Raw genomic sequence first — 23,442 nt, forward strand, 5'->3', positions numbered from 1 at the left:
ACACAATTCCCATTTCTTTACAAGCTCAGATCCATAGGAAAATCCTTTTCCAAGAGAATTAGAGGCAGGAAAATAATTAAAAAGCGAAATCCCATGCCCGGTGTGCATCTCGGCTTAGGTGGCAGCAGGAGCTGAGTTTCTGGGATGGAACTCTGCAGTTCTGCTCCAAGCCACAGGATGGGGATGTTGGATTGAGGCTCGCTGGAGCATCCCAGTGTTCAGCACCGAGTCCTCACCACTTTAAGTCCTTTTCACAATTTAAATGTGGGGTTGATATTTTTATATCTTTATGTTTTTCTATTTTTCAAAGTCCTGAGCACGTCAGCTCAGGTGCAAGTACCACAGACACAATGGGACTGATTTCCAGGGTTGCTCCTGCTGATTTCTGGGGAATAATTTGCAGTGCTGGATGTCTGTGAGAAGCCTGGGTTATCCCAGGAGAGATGAGTTGGAGGTACAAGGAATGCTGCTTCCAGGAATTTCTGAATTTTTTTAGCCCTGCTAAGACAACCATGATGGCTCTCTCTTGCCTTAAATGTAAATTTGTAGAATCCCAGGATGATTTGGGTTGGAAGGGAGCTTAAAGCTCATCCCAATCTACCCATTCCATGGACAGGGACACTCCCACTGTCCCAGGGTGTTCCAAACCCCATCCAGCCCCTTGGGCACTGCCAGGGATGCAGGGGCAGCCCCAGCCCAGCCAGGAATTCCCAATTCCCAGTGTCCCATCCATCCCTGCCCTCTGGCACTGGGAGCCATTCCCTGGCTCCTGTCCCTCCATCCCTTGTCCCCAGCCCCTCTCAGCTCTCCTGGAGCCCCTTCAGGCCCTGCCAGGGGCTCTGAGGTTTTCCTGCATCCTTCCCTTCTCCAGGGGAACATTCCCAGCTCTCCCAGCCTGGCTCCAGCCCTGGAACAGCCCCAGGTCCCTCTGATATTGGAGCCCCTTCCCTGCAGGAGCTCAGCTCCAGGATGCACCGGGCAGGGTGAACATTCCATTTTGGAGCATTTCCCAACTTCCCAAATGCAATATTTCCACGCCCACAGGGGGGGATGCCAACCTCATCTCCAGGCAGGACTGGCAGCACTTTGTGGCTGTGAGAATAAAGAAATAAAAGAACAAAAATAACAAAATAAAGAAATAAAACCCTGTGCCAGCCCCCAGAACTGCTCCTGCAGAGCTGTGTGCTCCTTTCCATGTGGGAAACCTTCAGCCTGTGCCAGGCCAGGCTCTGGCTGCCCAGAACTCATCAATAACTGGTAACTTATCAATAACTTGTAACTTATCAATAACTGGTAACTTATCAATAACTTGTGGCTCATAAATAACTGGTAACTTATCAATAACTTGTAACTTACCAATAACTGGTAACTTATCAATAACTTGTGGCTCATAAATAACTGGTAACTTATCAATAAATTGTGGCTCATAAATAACTGGTAACTTATCAATAACTTGTAACTTACCAATAACTGGTAACTTATCAATAACTTGTGGCTCATAAATAACTGGTAACTTATCAATAAATTGTGGCTCATAAATAACTGGTAACTTATCAATAACTTGTAACTTACCAATAACTGGTAACTTATCAATAACTTGTAACTTATCAATAACTGGTAACTTATCAATAACTTCTAACTTACCAATAACTTGTAACTTATCAATAACTTGTAATTTATCAATAACTAGTAATTTATCAATAACTTGTAACTTATGAATGCCAGAGGCAGGTTGGAATTTTTTGTTGGGGTTTTTTTTGGCTGGGTGGGTGGGTATTTTCGTTTCTCTCATTGACACTTTCTGTTAGGCAGGGATGGATGGGATATTTGGGATATTGGGATTTTGGGATTTTGGGAAGGAATTCCTGTCTGGACCGGGATTCCCAGAGCAGCTGTGGCTGCCCCTGCATCCCTGGAATTGTCCAAGGCCAGGCTGGAATCTGGGGCAGTGGGAGGTGTCCGGTCATGGCAGGGCTGGATTGGGATGGGATTTGAGCTCCCTTCCAACCCAAAATATTCCAGGATTTTCTGATCCATGATTCCCTTTTTTGCCCTTCTATTTACCCCACAAACCACCATTGTTTTGTTGTGATTGGCGCAAAATGCTCATTAATTTCTCTCATCTCCTCACAGACCTGTTGGTTTATAAGTTGCATAAAAAGTTGGTTTAAGTTGCATAAAAATATTTTGTCCTGAGAGTAGAGGATGGGAATTCCAGGAGTTATTTTTCCAAGGAAGAAGATTCCATGTTTCAGCCCAGAAATAACTGTAAATCCCCAGTGGAGTATGGTGGGGTGCACGGTGGCACTGCTGAGATTTGGGGAGATGTAAATTAAAAATTGGTGCTTTTTAATGATAAAATCTTGGATTTCCTTATAGATTAAACTTTCTAAAAAGAACTGGGCAAGGCAGCCAGATATCGTAATGCAAATGACCCCATTTGTGCTGCTTTGGCACCATAAAACTGTGAGAAATGTGATGAAAAGAGCACTGAGGAGGTGCAGTTTTCCCAGCTGACTGCCCCATCCCTTGATGTTCCATAGGGAAAGGTCTTTAACTGGGAAAATGAAGTTATTCCCCCATCCTGCCATTAGGATTTCTCTGGGAGAGGCCACTGCCCTATTGTCTCCCTGAGAGCTGCAATAAGAGCACGTGGCTGTGTCTGAATCACAGCTTTTCCCCCAAAACCATCTTCCATCTCCAGCTATCTACTCCATAATATTACATTTTATACTTATAAATCATATATTTATACTTATATAATTTTTATATTCTATTTTATATTATTTATCTTTAGATATTCAATTTTTTTTAAAATCCAAGTTTGTTTGGAAATGTTCACATGGAAGCCAGCAGAGGAAAAGGTCTTCCAAGGTCTTCTCTGTGGTGACTTTATAGATTAATAATTAAGTAAATAATTTATAGATAAATAATTAAGTAAATTAAGTAAAATAATTAAGTAAATTAATAATTAAGTATATAAAATAAAATACAAATAAAATAATAAAATAAAATAAAAATAAATAAAATAAAATTTTAGTTCATTAATGAAATTAAATGTATTTATTTATTTACTCATTATTTCTAATAAATCTCCTGGGAACGTGGGCTAGGGCTGTCTGCTCTCCTTGTCCCAGACTGGTGGAACTGGGAGTGCTGGGGGGGATTTCAGAGCTGGCTCAGCCTTTGCTTTGTCTCCTCAGAGCCCTAAAAATGTTCTGCTGATGTCAAATCTCTGCTCTCTCCCCCTCACGTCGTGGAGCACGGGGAAAATCTGGGAAAAGCTCTAAAGATGGAATAATTCTGAGTCACTGAGACACTAATAAACACTCCCACACGCTGGCAGGGCTCGGGTTTGGTTATCCTAAATAACCATAATTGCTGAAATTTGTCATATTTGGTGATTTTTGGGTTTGTTCACTAAATCAGGAGCTTCAGGAAAGCTCCAGCTCCTGAGTCAAGCTGGGAGAAATAGTAAGAGAATATTTATTTATTCCCTTTGCCCAGAATTGTGCAGCAATTATGACAAAACAAATTTATTCCGGGTTCTGCCGATTGCCATGGAAACCCACATGGAAAATAGCAGTGCAAGGCCACTTAGCATGAGGCATCCAGAGGGCTCATCCCTGATTAACTGATTCATGCTAGAGATTTGGGGAGAGAAACCCCTAAAATGGAGCCATTGCCCTGGCTAATGGCAGCTCTGTGGGACAGGGAGAATCCTCCAGGGAAGGGAGGAGATGCTGTGGCTCAGGGAGTCTCTCCTGGGACACCCAACCCTCAGATTGCACAACTGTGCCACAGGGTTTGGGCTTTTCCAGCAGCAGTCAGTGAGGGAGGACGAGTGGCTGTGCCAGGCAGAATTCCCAGGTGGGAAGGGCAGGATGGTTTTGGGTGTTTCTGGAAGGCAGAGCCATCAGAGCTGTGCTGGAGCTGCACTTTGGGGCTCTGGGCTGTGGGACCCTCTGGGATGGGGGGAGCTGGGAGGGTGTGATGGAATTTGGGAACTGATTTAGGGATTATCCTGGAATCATTAGGGCTGGAAAAGGTTCTCGGAGATCACCAACTCCAACCATTCCCTCAGCACTGCCCTGTCCCCAGATGTGACATCCACAGGGCTGTGAAATCCCTGCAGGGATGGGGACTCCACCTGAGCACCTTTTCCTGCAGGAATTGTCCCAAATCCCCCCTGAGCTGCCCTGGGCCGGCCTGAGGCCGCTCCCTCTGCTCCTGTCCCTGTTCCCTGGGAGCAGAGCCCGACCCGCCCGGCTGTGCCCTCCTGGCAGGGAATTGCAGAGAGGGAAAAGATCCCTGGGGATCCTCCTGTGCTCCAGGTGAGCCCTGCCCGGCTCCCTCAGGGATTGTGCAGCCCCTGCCCGGCTCCCTCAGGGATTGTGCGGCCCCTGCCCGGCTCCCTCAGGGATTCTGCGGCCCCTGCCCGGCTCCCTCAGGGATTGTGCGGCCCCTGCCCGGCTCCCTCAGGGATTGTGCGGCCCCTGCCCGGCTCCCTAGGGATTGTGCGGCCCCTGGGCTCCCTCAGGGATTGTGCAGCCCCTGCCCGGCTCCCTCGGGATTGTGCAGCCCCTGCCCGGCTCCCTCAGGGATTTGCGGCCCCTGCGGCTCCCTCAGGGATTGTGCGGCCCCTGGGCTCCCTCGGGATTTCACCTGGTCCTCGGGGATTGTGCGGCCCCTGCCCGGCTCCCTCAGGGATTGTGCGGCCCCTGCCCGGCTCCATTTCCTTCCCTGTCCAGCTCCAGCCCCTCAGCCCCTTGCCATGAGGGGGAAATCAAAAAGTGGGAGAAAACATGAGGGGGGGAAGCAATGAGGGGAGTCTGAGGAAGGCTTTGATGCAGAGCTTTTCCCTCCTGGATCCTCTTTTTCTCTAGGCCAAGCCCTTCCCAGCTCCCTCAGGGATTCTCCAGCCGCTGCCCAGCCCCATTCCCTTCCCTGGACATGTTCCAACCCTCAGCAGTAAAAGCTGCCCTCATTTGTTCCCAAACCAGCTGCTTTGGAGCCACTTTCTCCCTGTGTATATTCCTTTTTTAATGATTTAGCTGTGCTTGTTGAAATTTGTAGCTGTGATTTTATTGAAATCAAAGAGTTTTTTTTTCCCCCAGTTGTGCTGGAGAAGCTTCCAAATGAAAGCTGGGATTGATTGATGGATTGATTGATTGATGATTGATTTCTGATGTTTCCCTGTCTCCAGAAATGGAAGTGTTGAGGAAAGCATTCAGTGTTACCCTGGTGCTGAAGCTGAAGGACTTTGTCATGCTGTGCAGTTTTGCACATCACGGGTGTATAAATATGAGTATAAATGTGAGCTCTGTGCTCTGAGTCACTCTGGGAGCTGCCGGGGAGGGGAGCCCTGGCTGTCCATGGAAGCACAGAACTGGGAAAAGGCTCTGCCACTGTCCAGCTGCCCAGGGAGCTCTGATCTGTGCAGGGCCAGCAGGGAATGATGCAGGAGAGCTGCTGCTGGAGAGGGGATCACAGAATATCCACAGGGGAACCACCTGTGGGAATTTTGAATGAATTAGAGACAAGAGCTCTGAGTTTTTTAGATTATGTGATTCATTCCTGCATAGGTAGGAAGGGTGAGTTGGGCTCACACCTTCACTGCAGGGCTCAGAAGGTCCCAAGACCCTCAGTACAAGACTTTTAAAGGATCTATTGACCAATAAAGCACTGCCAACAAGGATATTTATGCTTTTGACCCAACCCTTAAATATTTCATTTTATGGACTTGTGTGTGAGCTTTCTTAGCCAATCATGTTATGGCACACAAACCCACAGTGCTGCATCCTAAACTCCTTGTTCACCTCTGGAACTGCTTTTATTTTTTCTAGATCTTAAACTCTAAAACTCTAAATTTTACTTAGCTTAATGTATCTCTGCTTTAAACTATAAATCCACATTCTCACTTCTAGCACCTGAGTTTGGGAGCCTTTTCCAAGGTCTCACACCAAATCCTGTGTTTAATTCTGAACTTTGGCTTCCAGGCCCAAAGTTCTGAGAGTTCCTGCATTTCAGATTCCAGCAGGGACCCACAGGATCACTGATCTGCCTCCTGCACAGACAGCCCAGCAATCCCAATGCCTGAGAATCCCAGAATCCCAGAACAGTTTGGGTTGGAAAGGACCCAGTATGTCTGGACTGGTGTCACAGACATATTTTCTGAAAAATCCTTTGCTAGGATTTTTTCTCCTGAGATGCCTCAGAGGAAGAGAAAAACAATGGTTATCTGCTGCTGTGGAATGCAACAGGTGCATCTTTGATTGGTTTCATGTGGTTGTTTCTAATTAATGGCCAATCACAGTCCAGCTGTGTTGGGACTCTGGTCAGTCACAAAATTTTATTATCATTCCATTCCTATTCCTTTCAAGCCTTCTGATGAAATCCTTCCTTCTATTCTTTTAGTATAGTAAATAATATAATATAATATAATATAATATAATATAATATAATATAATATAATATAATATAGATATATAATATACGTCATATTAATATTATAACAATCATATTAATATATATCATAAAATAATCAGCCTTCTGAAAGATGGAGTCAAGATTCTCATCTCTTCCCTCGCCACCACAGGCTCAGTGCAGGACCCAGGGGAGCCCAGGACTGGCTTTGCCCACTTTGTGTGTGCCATTTCCTCCTGCTGGAGTTTATTTTGTGGGATTTGTGGTGCTTTGTTCGAGCAGAAGCAGGCTGGCAGGTCTGTGTTGTCACCCCGAGCACAGCTTGTCGTGTTTTGGGTTCATTTTCTGGGTTTCTGGCCCCAGTCCAGCCTGGGCTCAGCAGCCTGTTTGTCCTGCCCACGTGTCTGTGCAGGAGTGCTGCAAATCAGAGCCCAGGTCTCCAGAGCTGCTAATTAATGCACCTCCATTAATTGGCACTTCTTTCAGGTGTTGGACTTCAACCAGCTCATTTGAAAGAAGGAAATGCCACTGGGTGTGAAGCATTCCTGGGCCCCAAATGGCCATAACGTGCTTATTCCATTCATTAAATGTATTTTGGGGATTTATGAATTGATTGGCTGCGCTGGAAATTACTGTGAATTACCTGTGAGGAGGATTCTGGAATCAGACATTGCTTTTGGGTTGTTTGCTGGGTTTTTTTGTGGTAGGAAAACGATGCCTGTGAGTCTTGCAACACAAGAGCTCTGTCTGGAAATGGCTCCTGAGATTCCTAAAGCTGAGCTTTAATCTGCATTCTGGATGTTGGGAGGGAATTTTGGAGCTGTTGTCTGTCAGTGCTCAGCAGGGAGGGGAGGAATTGTCTGCAGCAGAAGGAATATTCTCATTACCTCTTCGTACCTGCTCATTGAAGATAAAGGCATTTAAGAGTCTGCTTTCAATTAGAGCCATTTGGTGTTTTAAGGAAATGCTTTCCTGGATGGATCAGCCCTGTCAAGAGCTGGATATTCCCAGTTGTGAGCACAACTCAGTCCCCTCTGCCCTCCCCACCCACTCACACCCCCAGGGTTTAGGTGGGCTCTGCACAGGATGAATAAACCCAAATTATCTGCACGAGGAGGAGCTCAGGGCTCTCCAGCTCCGTGGGGAGAGTGGGCACGCACGTGTGTGGGCAGCAATGAGCCCAGGGACAAAAGAACCCGTGAAATCCTTCAAGCCTGCTTCCTGCTACTATGAAAAGTACCGAAGACGTTTAATAAAAACCCTTTTATTTTTATTTTTTTTCCCCATGACTAAGTCTGTAAAGCTGCTGTGGTTAAACCCTGTGGCTCTGGAGTGTGTGAGTGCAGCCTGAAGGACATCCAGCCTTTGGGGGTCACCTCACCTGTGATTCAGAGCTTTTGGCCCCTCCATCAGGCAGGATCAGGGCTGTCTGTGGATTTTCACAGTGGACTTGCCCCAGTTCCTGTTGCTCACGTGTGGCTGTGGGGTTCCAGTTTCCCTGCAGGATTGCAGTGATGGCTGTGGCTGCTCTGGGCTGGGATGGAGCTGCAGCTTTCCCTGTGCCTGCCCTCCTTCCATGCCTGGGCTGGGCTGGCATCCAGGGGCAGCAAAGGGAGCCCAGCTGGAGCTGGGGAGGGCTCTGGATCCTTGGGAAGGGCTGGAAAACTCCAGAGGGGTGGCTCTGGGGTTCCAGTTTCCCTGCAGGACTGCAGTGATGGCTGTGGCTGCTCTGGGCTGGGATGGAGCTGCAGCTTTCCCTGTGCCTGCCCTCCTTCCATGCCTGGGCTGGAATGGCATCCAGGGGCAGCAAAGGGAGCCCAGCTGGAGCTGGGGAGGGCTCTGGATCCTTGGGAAGGGCTGGAACACTCCCGAGGGGTGGCATGGGGTACCCAAAATCTGACTCAGCTGTGCGGAGGAGGCACAACCAAAGGCTCAGAATCCTCCTCTGGAACAGTTTTGCCAGAAATTCAGTGTGGAGTGAGTGAGAAAGGGAAGTGAGCTTTGCTGGTGCCAGACAGGAAGGGTTTGGGTCAGGTATTCCTTGTGGGGAGCAGGAAACCAGAAACTTCCACAAGAGGGGTTCATCTGCAGCCTTGGGAGATTTGATGTAAAAATACAGCACACAGACATTGAGCAGAAAAATCATAAACTTCTGTTTCTATAATTGTAGGTAAGAATGTGCTTAATAATTAAATAAGTGAGAAACTAATTATTATAAATATTATAAATAAGTGAGAAATTAAGTGAGTGAGAAACTGTATGGGTAAGATGATGAAGGGTTTATAGTAGGGGTGGGGTTGTATAGAGTAAGCTGAGAGTTTAGAAGTTATAACAGAAACAGAGTTTAGAAATTATAACAGAAACAGAGTTTAGAAATTATAACAGAAAGAGTTTAGAAGTTATAATAGAAGCATCTGTGTGTATGTGAGACAGAAGCCGTTGGACAAAAGTATCCACAGTGCAGCAGAAGTAAGTAAAGATGATAGATCAGAAAAGTAAAATAAACCCTGTGGCAGCTGTCTATTAATTTAGAAAGTTTTACATTGTCTTGTAATGAAGAACTTGTGATTACTCTTGAGCTATGGCTGACTGCTTGCTCCTCTAAAATCTCACAGCCCTGAGATTGATGTTTATCTGAGCAATAAATCATTTTTAGCCTGAAAATAATCCCATCCCTTCATTTCTAAAGCAACAGTGACAATTCCTGACCCTGCCAGGCCACGAGGAGCCTTGGAGCCTGGGCACATCCTGGTGAAATCAGTCCCAGTGGGACATGGATGGGAGAAAGGGACACTGCTGGTGCCTGCTGGATTTCCATTTGCTGGGAATTCCACGTTTGTTGTGGCCATTGGTGCAGCTCCAAGGAGGATTTGAACAGTAAAGTCAAATTATGGATTTCCCCCCTCCAAACTCCCTCCATGCCCAGGCAATTTTCCTTCACTCAAAATCAAGAGGTGATTTCCGAGTATCCCATTTCCAGGTGGGTTTGAAAGCCATCCCAAACCCACAGGTTTCCAAAAGCCACATTTCTGACTGGAGAAAGCAGCCAGGAAAGCTCCACCTGCAGCTCTCTGGTTCCTCTTACCCTGCTCCTTTCATCCTGCTGAACCAAGAGGTGGCAGCAATATTCCCTGCTAAGGCATTTCACGTGTTTTACATGAATATAATATTTCATTGCCATAATGAGCCATTTTATTTCTAGCCTGAACTGGAACAAGCCCAATTTTTCATCACAGCATTGATGTATCTGAAAATTCTGCTGCTAAATTTCTGGTGTAGCCCAAAAAGTTTGGGTTTCCCTTGGCTGCACAGGGTGCTGGGCAAAGCAGAATTCAGTGAATTATTGTGTGTTTAAGCTGTTGTTCTGCCCATCACAGCAGATATTTTCAGAGAATAAAATTAAGTGCAAAACAGATATTTAAAAAAAAATCAACTTTAGGTCCCTTGCTAAACCTGTTCCTCCAAGGGATCCAGGCTGAAGTCAAAGCTTTGCCTTTATCCCTAAATTTTGCTAAGCACAACGTGCAGAGCTACAGCAGGGGTAATATTCCAATTTATGGCAAATCTTTTTTTCAGGATGAGCTTCCAAGTTCTTCATTCCAACAGAGCCTGGGCTTTTTCTCCATTTGGGATAAATAAGTCCTTTTATGAATTTGGAGTTCTATCACCTTTTAATTCCGTGCTCCCTCATCTGGACACTGAATTAAATGCTGAGAACATGAGGTTCTGATCTGCTCCTCTATTGCTCATCATGATTATAGGCAGGGATGGCAGAGCTGCCATTAGTTATTATTCTCCACAATTAGAATATTCTGTTTTCTGCTTGTAACTCTGTCAGCCTGAGCTGCTCAGGCTGAATTTTCCCATTTTTTGCTCTCAAGTGAAGTCCAATTCTCACTTGAAATACAGTGAAAATAAAAGTCCCCAAACTTTTTTGGGGCTGCAGAAAATATTAATGCTTTCCTAATTAAAATATGAATCGAGAAATTAATTAATTTCTTAATTAAAATATTAATTTTATACTTAAAATATTGATTAATACTTAATATTAATTTTCTAATTAAAATATTAATTATTTGGGGGCCACTGAATATTAATGCTTTCCTATTTCCTTCTAATTTTTCCTTCCTGTCTCGTAGGTAGTTTTAGATCTAGGACAGAACTTTCAGCAGTTTATTTAGAGTTTGGGGGTTTTTAAGTCATCTCTGTAGGGATGTTGTAAAAGCCTGGAATAAACTAATGATCTTGGTCTTTTTTTTAATGCAGAGTTTGAGAGATCAGTGAAAAATTCATTGTAAAAATGCATTGAAAGATGCATTGTAGCAGGACCATGTGGGGTAAAAATGTAGGTGATTGGTGTGAAAATGGGATTGAAAAATATAGTATGGTGAGAAATTGGTGTGGTAGAAAAAAATGTAGGTGATTGTGTTAGAAAATTGTGATGTGTTAGAAAAAAATACAGGTGATTGGTGTTAGAAAAATATAGGTGATTTGTGTTAGAAAAAATATGGGTGATTGGTGTTAGAAAAATATAGGTGATTGGTGTTAGAAAAATATAGGTGATTGGTGTTAGAAAAAAATACAGGTGATTGGTGTTAGGAAAAAAATACAGGTGATTGGTGTTAGAAAAAATATAGGTTATTGGTGTTAGAAAAAATATAGGTGATTATCAGCAGCATTGTGTGGCAAAAGGTACCAGGCTGAAAAACATTCCTAAGGGATTGTGACCAGGAATTAGGGTGGCTTCTGATGGAATGGTGCTGAGTTTTACATCTCTTGTGTCTCACCCTTCATCGAGACTGATAAGGGAATAAAATCTTTTCAAACCCCTCTCAGTTAGCCCATCTCTGTGCCAGCTGGGAAAAGCAGCAAATGGAGTTTTTACACGTTGCAGGCAGTGCTGTAAGGAGGATGAGGAGTCATCATTTTGAGGATTTTTCCACAGATTGTGTGTTGTGCTCCTGGATGGTGAGAACATCCCAGAGTCATCGTTTCAGCAGGTACAAAAGGAGAGGTCTCTGCAGGAAGGAGCACAGCTCACTTAAATATGCAGAGCTAAAGCCAGGAATATTTGTTCTTCTCAGCTCAGCTCCCAAGTACTCTGCCTAAATATTTCAAGAAATCAGGTTGGACGAGTGGTTCCTCCTTCATTGATCTGTTATTTCTGGATCAGTTTCTCCACTTGGACAGGAGGCATGGAAATGTACTGCAGGGAGCTGAGGAGTTTCCTGCCATCCCCTGCCATGGAATTCCGAGTGCTGTGTTGCAGCCTGTGGTAATTGGATTATAAAGCACAGGGAGAGGCAATAAAATCAGCATCCCTCATCAAGGCATCCCTGTAAAGTCCCAAGGGGAAGCAGCAAATGGGAATGAAGTTGAGCTGTGTCTGCCCATTTAAAAAATTATTTATTTATTCTTTTAACCTCTTAACAAGAGCAGCAAATTCTTCTTAGCACTGGAATTAAAAGCTCTGTGTGTGACTACCCTTTGCCCTACTCCTTGAGCCTAAAAACAAAATAAAACATGTAGTTTTACTAGTTTAGCTGAAGAAAAAAAAAAATCTGCATGAGATCCTGTATTTTACAGAAGCTGGAGTTTCACTGTAGCTTGCAGATTGTCTTTTTGCTCACTTTGTTTTCTCCAAAGAACTATTCCATGATAATCGTAATTTACCAAAAATACATTTAAAGCAACCTTTTCATGAGTGTGCGCTGATAAAACTGCAAATATTTAAATGCATCTGGGAAATTAACCCCGACCAGGAGCTCTCTGGGCTGTTTGCCTGTTCTGAGACAGGAAAACCTTTCAGTTCTTGCTCTGTAGAGGTTGGATCTTCAGCCATGGGATGTCCTGGCATTCCCAGCACACTTCCAGAGCCCCTTCTCCCTGCAGCTTGGCTGTCCCCAGGCCCAGGGGGATGGCTGCAGCCCTGCTGGGTCTGTTCCACTGTTGATGGGGTTTCCAGCATGCCCTGGTGCCTTTCCCTGCTCGGGTAAAGCAGCAGCAGCTTCCCATAAAGTTTGTAATTGGCTTTTAGAGAGCGTTTCCCATCATCCCAACAGTTGCAGGCTGAAGAGTTGCACAGAAACTCGGCATCAGCACTTATGGCAGCTAAGGAGATTGATTAGCATTCATAAGGGAAGCAGAGGAGCTGAAAATAAGGAATAAAACAAGTGCTTAATCCTTTGGCCCAGATGGTTTTTGGCAGGGCAGATAAAAACGTGGCTCTTCCCTAAAAACAGAACCCTCCCCATCTCCATTCCAGCCAGGAAATCTGACACAATTCCAGCCACAGATCCATTCTGGCTTTTTGGAGTGTGACTTGATGTTTTGGACCTTCTCAGCAGCCTGGGAGCTGCTGGAGGGCTCAGTGTCCATGGATATCCCTGTGCCTGTCCATGGATCCTTCATTCCAAGCTCTCCATCCTCCAGAGGGTTTGGTGTCCATGGATATCCCTGTGCCTGCCCATGGATCCTTCATTCCAAGCTCCCCATCTTCCAGAGGGTTTGGTGTCCATGGATATCCCTGTGCCTGCCCATGGATCCTTCATTCCAAGCTCCTCATGTTCCAGAGGGCTCAGTGTCCATGGATATCCCTGTGCCTGCCCATGGATCCTTCATTCCAAGCTCTCCATCCTCCAGAGGGCTCAGTGTCCATGGATATCCCTGTGGCTGCCCATGGATCCTTCATTCCAAGCTCTCCATCCTCCAGAGGTGTGGCTGTCCATGGATATCCCTGTGCCTGCCCATGGACCCTTCATTCCAAGCTCCCATCTTCCAGAGGGTTTGGTGTCCATGGATATCCCTGTGGCTGCCCATGGATCCTGCAGACCCTTCATTCCAAGCTCCCCATCTTCCAGAGGGGTCAGTGTCCATGGATATCCCTGTGGCTGCCCATGGATCCTTCATTCCAAGCTCTCCATCCTCCAGAGGGCTCAGTGTCCATGTCCATCCCTGTGGCTGCCCATGGATCCTTCATTCCAAGCTCCCCATCTTCCAGAGGGATCCCTGTGCTCACACAGGGCTGTTCTTGAGGCCATTTGGGATTTGTTCCTCTCAATCCTGTGCTCCAGTGGAAGCCACATTTGGAGCTGGCTGGAGCTGTTGAACCCCTGGAGCACAGCCTGCCTGCCCCAGGAGCTGGGATCGTCCCCTGTTCCCTGTGCAAAACCCTCTGGAAGGCCTTGGCTTCCTGCAGGTCTCCCAGTGCCAGGGAAAGAGGCATTTCACAGCTCGTTAAATATAGAGGGTACCTACAAATGTAGCCCAGTTACCTCTCACTGGAGGTGCTTCCAACCAAGAGGAAGTGACAACCGAGTCTTCACACTCTTTAATTATAGCAGCCTTTACATAACAGTGTCAGATAAATGTGTTTTAGGATAGGTGGCACCTCGCTTCCTCCAGAACTGTCAAATTAGACCAGACTAATTTATTACTTGAAATTCCAAGGATTAAAGCATGCCGTCCACCCAGTCTGTTTGAATAAAACCCTGAAATTCACCGAACCCTCTGTGCCACGACATATCCCAAACACCAAAACAGTTTGAAACAGAAATAAATCCCTATTCCTCTGCTGGCTTCAAGGACTTCCAAGTGCCACGAGTCCCATTCTGCTGGAAAACAGGGTTAGAGGGGATCTCGGGAGGTTCTCCTGGCTGTGCCTCCTCCCAGGGCAGAAGCTGCTGTCACTGCACCAGGTTCTTATCTAATCTCTATTATAAAACAGAGGAGGAGGGAGAGAGGCAGGGAAATTGCTTTAGAGGGAGAAGGGGCAAGGAGTGGGGCTGTGCCAAGTAATTTAGGAGAGTGAGGAACTGGCCTCCTTCCCATGGATGGAGGCAAGGTGGATTGCTGGAGATTGCTGATGGTCCTTTCCCTTTCCATCACTGAAATCCATCCCTGGGCTCTTCTGCTGATGGCAACAAGAGCAGCTTTCCATAGGGGAGAGCAATTTTCCTTTAGCAGGGCCTGGAATCCAGGTGAGGCAAGGTGAAACCCAGAGTTTGTGTTTGATGGGGAGGATGCTGATTGGTTTTGGATGGTCCTTTCCCTTTCCATCACTGAAATCCATCCCCAGGCTCTTCTGCTGATGGCAACAAGAGCAGCTTTCCGTAGGGGAGAGCAATTTTCCTCAGGTGGGGCAAGATGAAACGCAGAGTTTGTGTTTGATGGGGAGGATGCTGATGGGGACTGTGGGTTTTGGAGCCCTCTGTGTGCTGGAAGGAGCAGATCCATATCCAAGGCTGCTCCTTGTGGGATCTCAGCACCTCAGGACTGAGGTGTCACCGAGACCACCCCTGGGGGGCTCGGGAGTCCTGGAATGTTCCAGAAGTGTCTGGTGGCTGGACTTTGATCCTACACAGGAGACGACACCTGTATGACGATAGGAGGATTCCACCGGAGTGAATAGTGAAAAGATTAGCTAATTAGAGAGGGAAACACAAAGTTTAGGATTTCTGTACAGGGGGGTTTAGAGAAGTAAGATGGAGGAATTGGGGCGTGTCCTGTCCTTCTTCTTCTTCTTCTCCTCCATCTTCTGTGGTGATGGTGGCACTTTGGGATTGGTCATTACTGAAAGTGCACCGGACAATAAGAATAAAAGGTATTGGGGAAAAATGATAAATATTGTACACGTAACCATGGGTATAAAGATAGGTGAGTGTGCTCATGGCTGGCTGCTGAGCAGAGCTCTGTCGGGCCGAGAGAAAATCTTTTAGATAAACAATTAATAAACACAGAGACTGAAAGAAGAACTGAAGCCTCTTCTCGTCCTTTGATACGCGGGCTGCCCCAAGGCCACCCCGGGCCTTTCCAGGCCACCCAAACAGCCGAAAACCGGACAGCTCCTAATGCAGCCACTAATGCTGTTTGCTAATGTGCCCTTGCCTTCTGGGGGGTTTGCCTCATTATCCCTGAGTAATGCCAGGAATCCAGGAGCAGGGAGAAGCCGTCAAGAACGTGGCTGTGCTGGGGTTTTGCTGCTTCAGGTTCAACGTTGCTGTGGCTGCCCAGAGCAGCAGGAAGGGAGGCAGTGCTGCTGCTGCTGCCCTGGGTGAGACCCCAGGTGGAAGGGCGTTTGCTGGAGTGGGGAGCAGCAGAAGTTGCTGACTCCCATCCCGCTTGGCGCAGTGCGGTGCCGAGGCGTTCCCTCGCCTCGGCAATCTGGATCCTGCACATTTATTTATTCCAGCAGCTCTTCAGTGTGTTTATGCAAATAGTTCATTGCTCCGGCTCCTGAAAGAACCACACAAGTGCTGTCATTTGATTGAGGAATCATTAGATCGGGGCTGGAAATAAAATTTTCTCTGGTTCTGTATTCACGCCCTCGGAAAAAAACCACCCCAGTGCTCCCACATTTGGGTAGCTCAGGACTGACTAAATAATGGTATTTTGGGATGGATGGATGCACGTCTCAGAGAGATTTCCTTTGTACTCTAATTAAAAATAAAGAGGATGTGAATAATCTCTAATGGCAGCAGAGTATTTGGAGGAAGCCAAGTATTTTTGGAGGATTGTGGATACTCAAAGTATTCTGACTTTCGAGCTCTTCTCTTTCTCCCACCTCCAAGCTGAAGATATTTTAGTCTGGGTTATATTCTCAGTGATTTGTTGGGCATTAAAAGTTTTGGATGACTCGTGGTCTTTGTTTACATCTCTTTCAAAATCTCCTGTACCCTTGGAAATGTGGAGTTATGGGCTCCAATTAACATCATCAGTGAATCCTATTAAAAAAAAAGGAATAATGCAGCAACTGAAGCCATTCAAAAATGACATTTTTTAAAGGTTAGACTTTACCAAGGCCCATTTCAGCTCCTTAGCCATTGCATGTTTTCAGCAGGTCATTTCTGTAGTGCTGAACAGTGGAATTCCCTGCAGGATAATATCAGCTCCATTCAGCCCCCCGTTCCCTCAGCACATTTATTATATTTATATTACTTCCCAGTCAACTTGAAAGAGCTGGGTGTCTTCCTCCCTCACCTCGGTGTGTGTTTCTTGGATAAATTACCTCATAACATTCAAAACAGTCTTTGATTTAGAATTCCTCTCTATTACAGGGAATTGTATTTTTATAGCATCTTTTAGGAGCCTATGGAGTTGAGTCATTAAATATGTATTTTTAATAACTTCTGTGTCTTAAAAAGGACAGTGTGAAATGCAAGGACTGGAAATCAAATGTGATTCCCCTGATTTCTGAATTGTTTTATTACAAATCTGTGTGAAGTTCACTTCTTTCCCTTCGTCTTGACCAAATTATTCTTATAGTTCATCCTTTCACTCTGGAACAGCACAAATCTTCAAGAAGTCTGTAGAACAGGCTGCAAAAATTAACTCCTGAATTGGGAGTTTTATAAACATTTTAAAGACCATTTTAGAAACTGAGATCCTCCTCAATCAGAATTAGTAAATTGGGAATAAGATTTAGCATAACTTTGGGGGATCTTCCATTGAATTTGTAAGAAACTGTGAATATGGGAATATTCACAAGAATAACACCTTTGGCTTTGCTTCGGGTGCCTGTTGGACACTTCCCATGGGATTAGTGTTAATTTTGCAGAATTGATGGAAGCTTTTGGGAGGAAAAGTGGATGAAGCAAATGGAAAACACAAATAGGAAGCGTTTGTGAAACTGCAGTGGTGGATCAGATTGCACTGAAGATGAGGTTTTAAGTAATTGTTTTAATAAGAGTAGGAAGTAAATTGTAAATTAGTTCTGTCATTAGTGTTTAATTATTTATTGACTTTTTAATCACGTAGTGTTACACCAGAAGTTTAATTTGTAGAGCTCCAGGAGGAACCTGTTTAGATTTTGTTTCTTAATTTAGTTGTAAATCAGGTTCACACTTCTGTTCTTCTAATTCTTGGTGGTTAGGATTTGGTTTTCTTGTTTCCAGACATTGTGTGTGTGTGTTTTCTGTCAATTCTTAGTGTTTAGTCTTAGTGGCTTCGGGGTTTCCAAATATTGTTGGAGGGTGGAGGGATGGTTTTTTTGGAAACCACCTGCTGTTCTCTGGAGTCTTGAAGAAGAAAGGCTGTATTTAACTTCTGGATTTATTATTTTATTATTTTATTAAATCGTGTGTTTTATTGTAACTAAATCACAGGATTGGGCTGGACGGGACCTCTGGAGTGGCCTGGAGCAGGTGGCACAGGGATGTGTCCAGGTGTTGGGAATGACCTGGAGACTCCAGCCCTTCCTGGGCAGCAGTTCCAGTGCCCTGCCCCCCTCATGGAAAGATGATTTTCCCCATGTTGAGCTGGAAGTTGTGTTTTATCTTATGGCCATTGCTCCTCCACCTGTCACTGACACCACTGAACGGAGCCTGGCGCCAGCGTATTTTGGAGATATTTGTATACATTAATGAGATCCTACGTCAGTCGTTTCTAGACTATACGGTATTATTTTATTGTAAACCAGATTTATTACAAATAAGCAAGTGTCCGCCGCCGTGTCGGCCGCCCGCGGGGCTCAGCGGCCGCCGCCATCAGCCCGTGAGGCGCCGTGAGGGGCCGTGAGGCGGCGCCAGCGCGCAGCGCTGCTCGCGGCCGGCGCGTCCCAGCCAATGGCGTGGCGGCACCGGTGCGTTCCAGCCAATGGCGCGGCGGCGGCGGCGGGGCTCAGCCAATGGGGGGCGGCGGCGCGGCGGGCGGGAAGCAGCGGGGCAGGCGGGGGGGCGCCGGCGGGAGGCGGCGCCGCCGCAGCGCTCAGGGAGCTCGGCCCCGCCGCCTCACCGCGCTCCGCCGCCGCGCTCCCCGGCCCTCCGGCCCCGCACCGGCTCTCCATGTACGACAACTTGTACCTGCATGGGTTTGAAGACTCGGAGGCGGTGAGTGCCGCGGGGCGGGGAGCCCGCACGGGCGGGCTGGGTGTCCGTGTGCGGGCGCGGTGCCGGGGGGTGACCCTGCGCTGCCCCGGAGATGCCGGCACGGGCTGCCGTGGTTCCCTGGGGAATTCTCCCTCCCGGCGCCCCTCACAAACCGGGTCTGTGGCTGCACGGAGCCCCCGGTGCCGCGGGCGGACGCCGCCGTTCGGGAGCGTTCCCCGGCGGTGCCCGAGTGGGGTTTTTGGGGGTTTTTGGGCATTGCCGGGATTGCCGCGGCCATGGACACGCTGCTCCATATTAAACAGGGATCCGTTACATAAGGCGGTGTGGACAGCTCGTAAAATACATAGATAACAACATAATATAGAGTGTACGTCAATGCAGACGTATGTATGGTATGATGTGGTGTCCTCAGGAGAATGGATGGGTCCTGGAGGGCTTCGGATGAGGAATTTTTTCCTGCCTGTGTCAGTGTTGGTCTGGAAGTGCGATCCCTCTTAAGTGTTACCTCGCTTGTTTTAGCATCCCTTTATTGCAGGCAGAGAGGAACAACAACCGGGCAAAATTGTCATTAATGCAGTGCACCATGTTGAGAGGAAATACTGTGTATTGCAATCCTTCCGAACTGGGTATTGCAATTATTTTAAAACTCTGCTGCTTAGAAGCCTGGACTGGTTTGGGTTGGGAGAGTTTAAAGCTCATCTCGTGGGCAGGGAGAGCTTCCACCATCCCAGGCTGCTCCAAGCCCTGTCCAGCCTGGCCTTGGGATGAGGAAAGCTTTGGGTCAGTTTAGAAATCCCTGCCCTTTTGGTGTGTGTGTGTTGACTCTTCCTTGGGTCCCCTGTCCTGCTGCTGCTCACAAGCTGCCAGGCTTGTGCAGATGAGTGTGTTGGTTCCTTTAGGGATGTGATTTGGGATCCAGCTGGATGTTTCTGTAACCCAGGCAGATTGTGAGTCCTGGGGAGCTGTTCTCCATCCCGAGTCTGCCTTGTGCTGGTTTAATGTCTCTCAGCAAAGTCTGACTATGCTCTTAAGAAGATAACTTAGAAGTGCAGAATTAGGGCTGAGAAAACTGAGCTGCTGGGTAGTGGTTGGTGTAGAAGAAATGTGTCATTTATAAAAGTTCATTAGAGAATGCAGGTAAATGTGTGCTGGATTTAAAGGTGCTTCTGAGATGCTGAACTCTGTGCATTCCCAGAATCCCAGGGGATTGGAAGGGACCTCTGGAGATCATATCCCATTCCAACCCCCTCCCAAGGCAGGGTCACCTGGAGTTGGTGACACAGGAACACATCCAGGGGGTCTGGAATGTCTGTGGAGACCCCACGGCCTCCCTGGACAGAGTTCCAGTGCTTGGCCACCCTCCATGGAGAGAAGTTCTTTCTCATGGTCAGGTGGAATTTCTTGTGGTTTAGTTCATATTTGAGTAAACCCAGGTGATCTCTTCCAAAAACGTTATTTGGGAAAAGCAGCTTTGATGACACCTGTTGCACAAACATCTGGGTTAGGGTTTGTGCTGGAAGAACTGTTTATGGATGAGAGGAACTTGGTTTTTAGATGTCCACTTGGAAGCAGTGGAATGAGGAAATCGTTTCCAGATTCCCTAATACTCTGTTAAGCTGTTTATGATAATGCAGTTTTACAGCTGGTTCAATTTTACAGCCTCTCTGCAATTGAGAATGCTTTTAATAGACCTAATTTCCAGAGTCACAGGAATATGTGAGAACCTCCCTTTTCTCAATAAAAACACCCCAAACCTTTAAAGCAATGTGGATCTCCCAGTTGTATGGAAAAACTGGAGGCCATAAACCCCAAAGGCTCAGGCACCAAGCAGTTAAAATTCCCCGAGTGTCTGTTTGCTTTGTGCCATTAAAACATGAAACCTTATTATTTTAGCTCCTGACTCAGGGCCTGGGAATGCCTGCTGAGACAACGGCCTGGCAAACAGGTACTGGGGATGGCTCACATGAGAGAGAGGAGAGGAGGCCAGAGAGGAGCCAGGGAGAGGATGGAGATGCTGGGAAAGGAATGGTGGTGCTGGAATTGTGGTGCACAGCGAGTAACTGCGAGCAGCGAGATGCCAGCAGGGCTCTGCGTTGCTCTGGGTCAGGACCTGAGGGCTCATCCTGCAGCTGGAGAGCTGGAGCAGCCCCGGCTGGGATCCCCTGGAGCACTGCAGGGAGGGCTCTGCTGATCACAGCCCGGAATAAAGCACAGCCATGAGTCACTGGCACGGGAACGGCTGCCTGGAGTGGGCATTGCCCTGAACCCACCCAGCCCTGCGTGCAGAGCTCAGCCTGGAGTGGGCATTGCCCTGAACCCACCCAGCCCTGCGTGCAGAGCTCAGCCTGGAGTGGGCATTGCCCTGAACCCACCCAGCCCTGTGTGCAGAGCTCAGCCTGGAGTGGGCATTGCCCTCCAAACCCACCCAGCCCTGTGTGCAGAGCTCAGCCTGGAGTGGGCATTGCCCTCCTGAGCCCACCCAGCCCTGCGTGCAGAGCTCAGCCTGGAGTGGGCATTGCCCTCCTGAACCCACCCAGCCCTGCGTGCAGAGCTCAGCCTGGAGTGGGCATTGCCCTCCTAAACCCACCCAGCCCTGCGTGCAGAGCTCAGCCTGGAGTGGGCATTGCCCTCCTGAACCCACCCAGCCCTGTGTGCAGAGCTCAGCCTGGAGTGGGCATTGCCCTCCAAACCCACCCAGCCCTGTGTGCAGAGCTCAGCCTGGAGTGGGCATTGCCCTCCTAAACCCACCCAGCCCTGCGTGCAGAGCTCAGCCTGGAGTGGGCATTGCCCTGAGCCCACCCAGCCCTGCATGCAGAGCTCAGCCTGGAGTGGGCATTGCCCTGAACCCACCCAGCCCTGTGTGCAGAGCTCAGCCTGGAGTGGGCATTGCCCTCCTGAACCCACCCAGCCCTGTGTGCAGAGCTCAGCCTGGAGTGGGCATTGCCCTCCTAAACCCACCCAGCCCTGTGTGCAGAGCTCAGCCTGGAGTGGGCATTGTCCTGAGCCCACCCAGCCCTGCGTGCAGAGCTCAGCCTGGAGTGGGCATTGCCCTGAACCCACCCAGCCCTGCGTGCAGAGCTCAGCCTGGAGTGGGCATTGCCCTCCAAACCCACCCAGCCCTGTGTGCAGAGCTCAGCCTGGAGTGGGCATTGTCCTGAGCCCACCCAGCCCTGCGTGCAGAGCTCAGCCTGGAGTGGGCATTGCCCTCCTGAACCCACCCAGCCCTGCGTGCAGAGCTCAGCCTGGAGTGGGCATTGCCCTGAACCCACCCAGCCCTGCGTGCAGAGCTCAGCCTGGAGTGGGCATTGCCCTCCAAACCCACCCAGCCCTGTGTGCAGAGCTCAGCCTGGAGTGGGCATTGCCCTCCAAACCCACCCAGCCCTGTGTGCAGAGCTCAGCCTGGAGTGGGCATTGCCCTGAACCCACCCAGCCCTGCGTGCAGAGCTCAGCCTGGAGTGGGCATTGCCCTCCAAACCCACCCAGCCCTGTGTGCAGAGCTCAGCCTGGAGTGGGCATTGCCCTGAACCCACCCAGCCCTGCGTGCAGAGCTCAGCCTGGAGTGGGCATTGCCCTGAACCCACCCAGCCCTGTGTGCAGAGCTCAGCCTGGAGTGGGCATTGCCCTCCAAACCCACCCAGCCCTGCGTGCAGAGCTCAGCCTGGAGTGGGCATTGCCCTGAACCCACCCAGCCCTGTGTGCAGAGCTCAGCCTGGAGTGGGCATTGCCCTGAACCCACCCAGCCCTGCGTGCAGAGCTCAGCCTGGAGTGGGCATTGCCCTGAACCCACCCAGCCCTGGCTCTGCATTAAGGGCACGAGTGATGGGCAGTGAGTGCCACTCATCCCCTCTAAACATGCTCACTTCTGCAAAGGTGCTGTAAAATTTGTACCTAACCTCTCCTGATTCACTGCTCAGCAACAAACATTTCTTAACAGTGAACAGATATTTCTGTGATTTTTGTAACAGCATCTCTTATCATAATGTGTTTGTGTGTGTACATAGATATAAAACAAGCAAAAATACCATTTTTATTGATGGATATATAAAGAAATGAGCGTGTGCATGGTATTACAGTCCATTACCAGCTGTGATGATTAACGTGAAGTAGATGATGCAGTAGCTGGTGTGAGGCTTTTTGGAGGAGGAAAATTACACTGCTGAAGCTGAGGAAAACTCCAGTGACTGTAGATAGACAAACAGTCATTTCCAGGTTTAGGAAAAGAGGTGCAGGGATATGGAAGTGAACAGTTCTGCAGGGACAGGTGTCCTTGTCAGGGGCACAGGAAGATGGAGAGGGCATCACCCCAGGGGGAAACATCTTCCCACTGAAGGTTTTTCCTTGCTTGTTGTCCTGCCTTGTGATTTTTTGATTTTTAGGCCTTTTTAAAAATTCTTTGGGTAGTTCTAAACAGCGTCACCCTTTTGGGAATTACAGCTTGTAGGGAAGCATTTCACATTCTTGTTCACAAGAGGATATAAATGCCCGTTAGCACAGGGGCTTAAGGCAGGGAGATCCCCTGGGCAAGCAAATAATAAATGAATTTTGTTTTACCTCTCACAGCTGGGAACTCACTGTCGTGTGTCTGTGGTGGGGAGAGACTGGGATGCTGCTCCATAGCCAGTCCAGAGTTTCTCTTGGATTTCGGGAAAGACTCCACCTTTTTCAGAAACAAACTTCAGTGAAACCTTCCCATAAGAAATCACTTTTTCCTTCTGCAAAATTACCTTTCCATTTAGGCAGCATTTCATTAAAAAATTCTCTGCAGGAGTTCGCAACAAGTCCCCAGGAACAAAACCTGCCTGGGCTCAGTGTTTGCACCTGCAGAACTGTCAGCACGGCCCCTTTTGGGTCGTTTGCTTCTGTTCATCCCTTGAACAGCACCTGGGATGTGAAACAGCTTTCCTCGGTCTGGGGGTGTCAGGGGCAGGCTTGGCAGCACGTGAGGCTTTATCTGGGCTGCTTCAGTGCGTTATTGGGGCTGCTTCAGTGCGTTATTGGGGATATTTCACTGCGTTATTGGGGATACTGCACTGCGTTATTGGGGCTGCTTCACTGCCTTATTGGGGCTGCTTCACTGCGTTATTGGGGATACTGCACTGCGTTATTGGGGATACTTCACTGCATTATTGGGGATACTGCACTGCCTTATTGGGGATACTTCACTGCCTTATTGGGGATACTGCACTGCTTT

At 48.0% G+C, this 23,442-nt stretch overlaps 1 protein-coding gene across 7 annotated transcripts in view; it reads left to right on the plus strand.

Annotated features, from left to right (window-relative positions):
- CACNB4 (calcium voltage-gated channel auxiliary subunit beta 4) overlaps nt 1–23,442 on the plus strand; it is a 90,520-nt gene that overhangs the window by 18,187 nt on the left and 48,891 nt on the right. For 2 of the 7 annotated variants that reach the window (XM_064718960.1, XM_064718964.1), the window contains exon 1: nt 18,117–18,251. The exons of the other annotated variants lie outside the window; for them this stretch is intronic. In XM_064718960.1, coding sequence (XP_064575030.1) covers nt 18,207–18,251 — 45 coding nt within the window. In that variant the 5' untranslated portion in view covers nt 18,117–18,206. Of the gene's footprint in view, nt 1–18,116; nt 18,252–23,442 lie in introns of those variants that run through there. 7 annotated transcript variants of the gene reach the window in all.

Source organism: Zonotrichia leucophrys, chromosome 7, assembly GCF_028769735.1.
Source record: "Zonotrichia leucophrys gambelii isolate GWCS_2022_RI chromosome 7, RI_Zleu_2.0, whole genome shotgun sequence".
NCBI classification, from domain to species: domain Eukaryota; kingdom Metazoa; phylum Chordata; class Aves; order Passeriformes; family Passerellidae; genus Zonotrichia; species Zonotrichia leucophrys.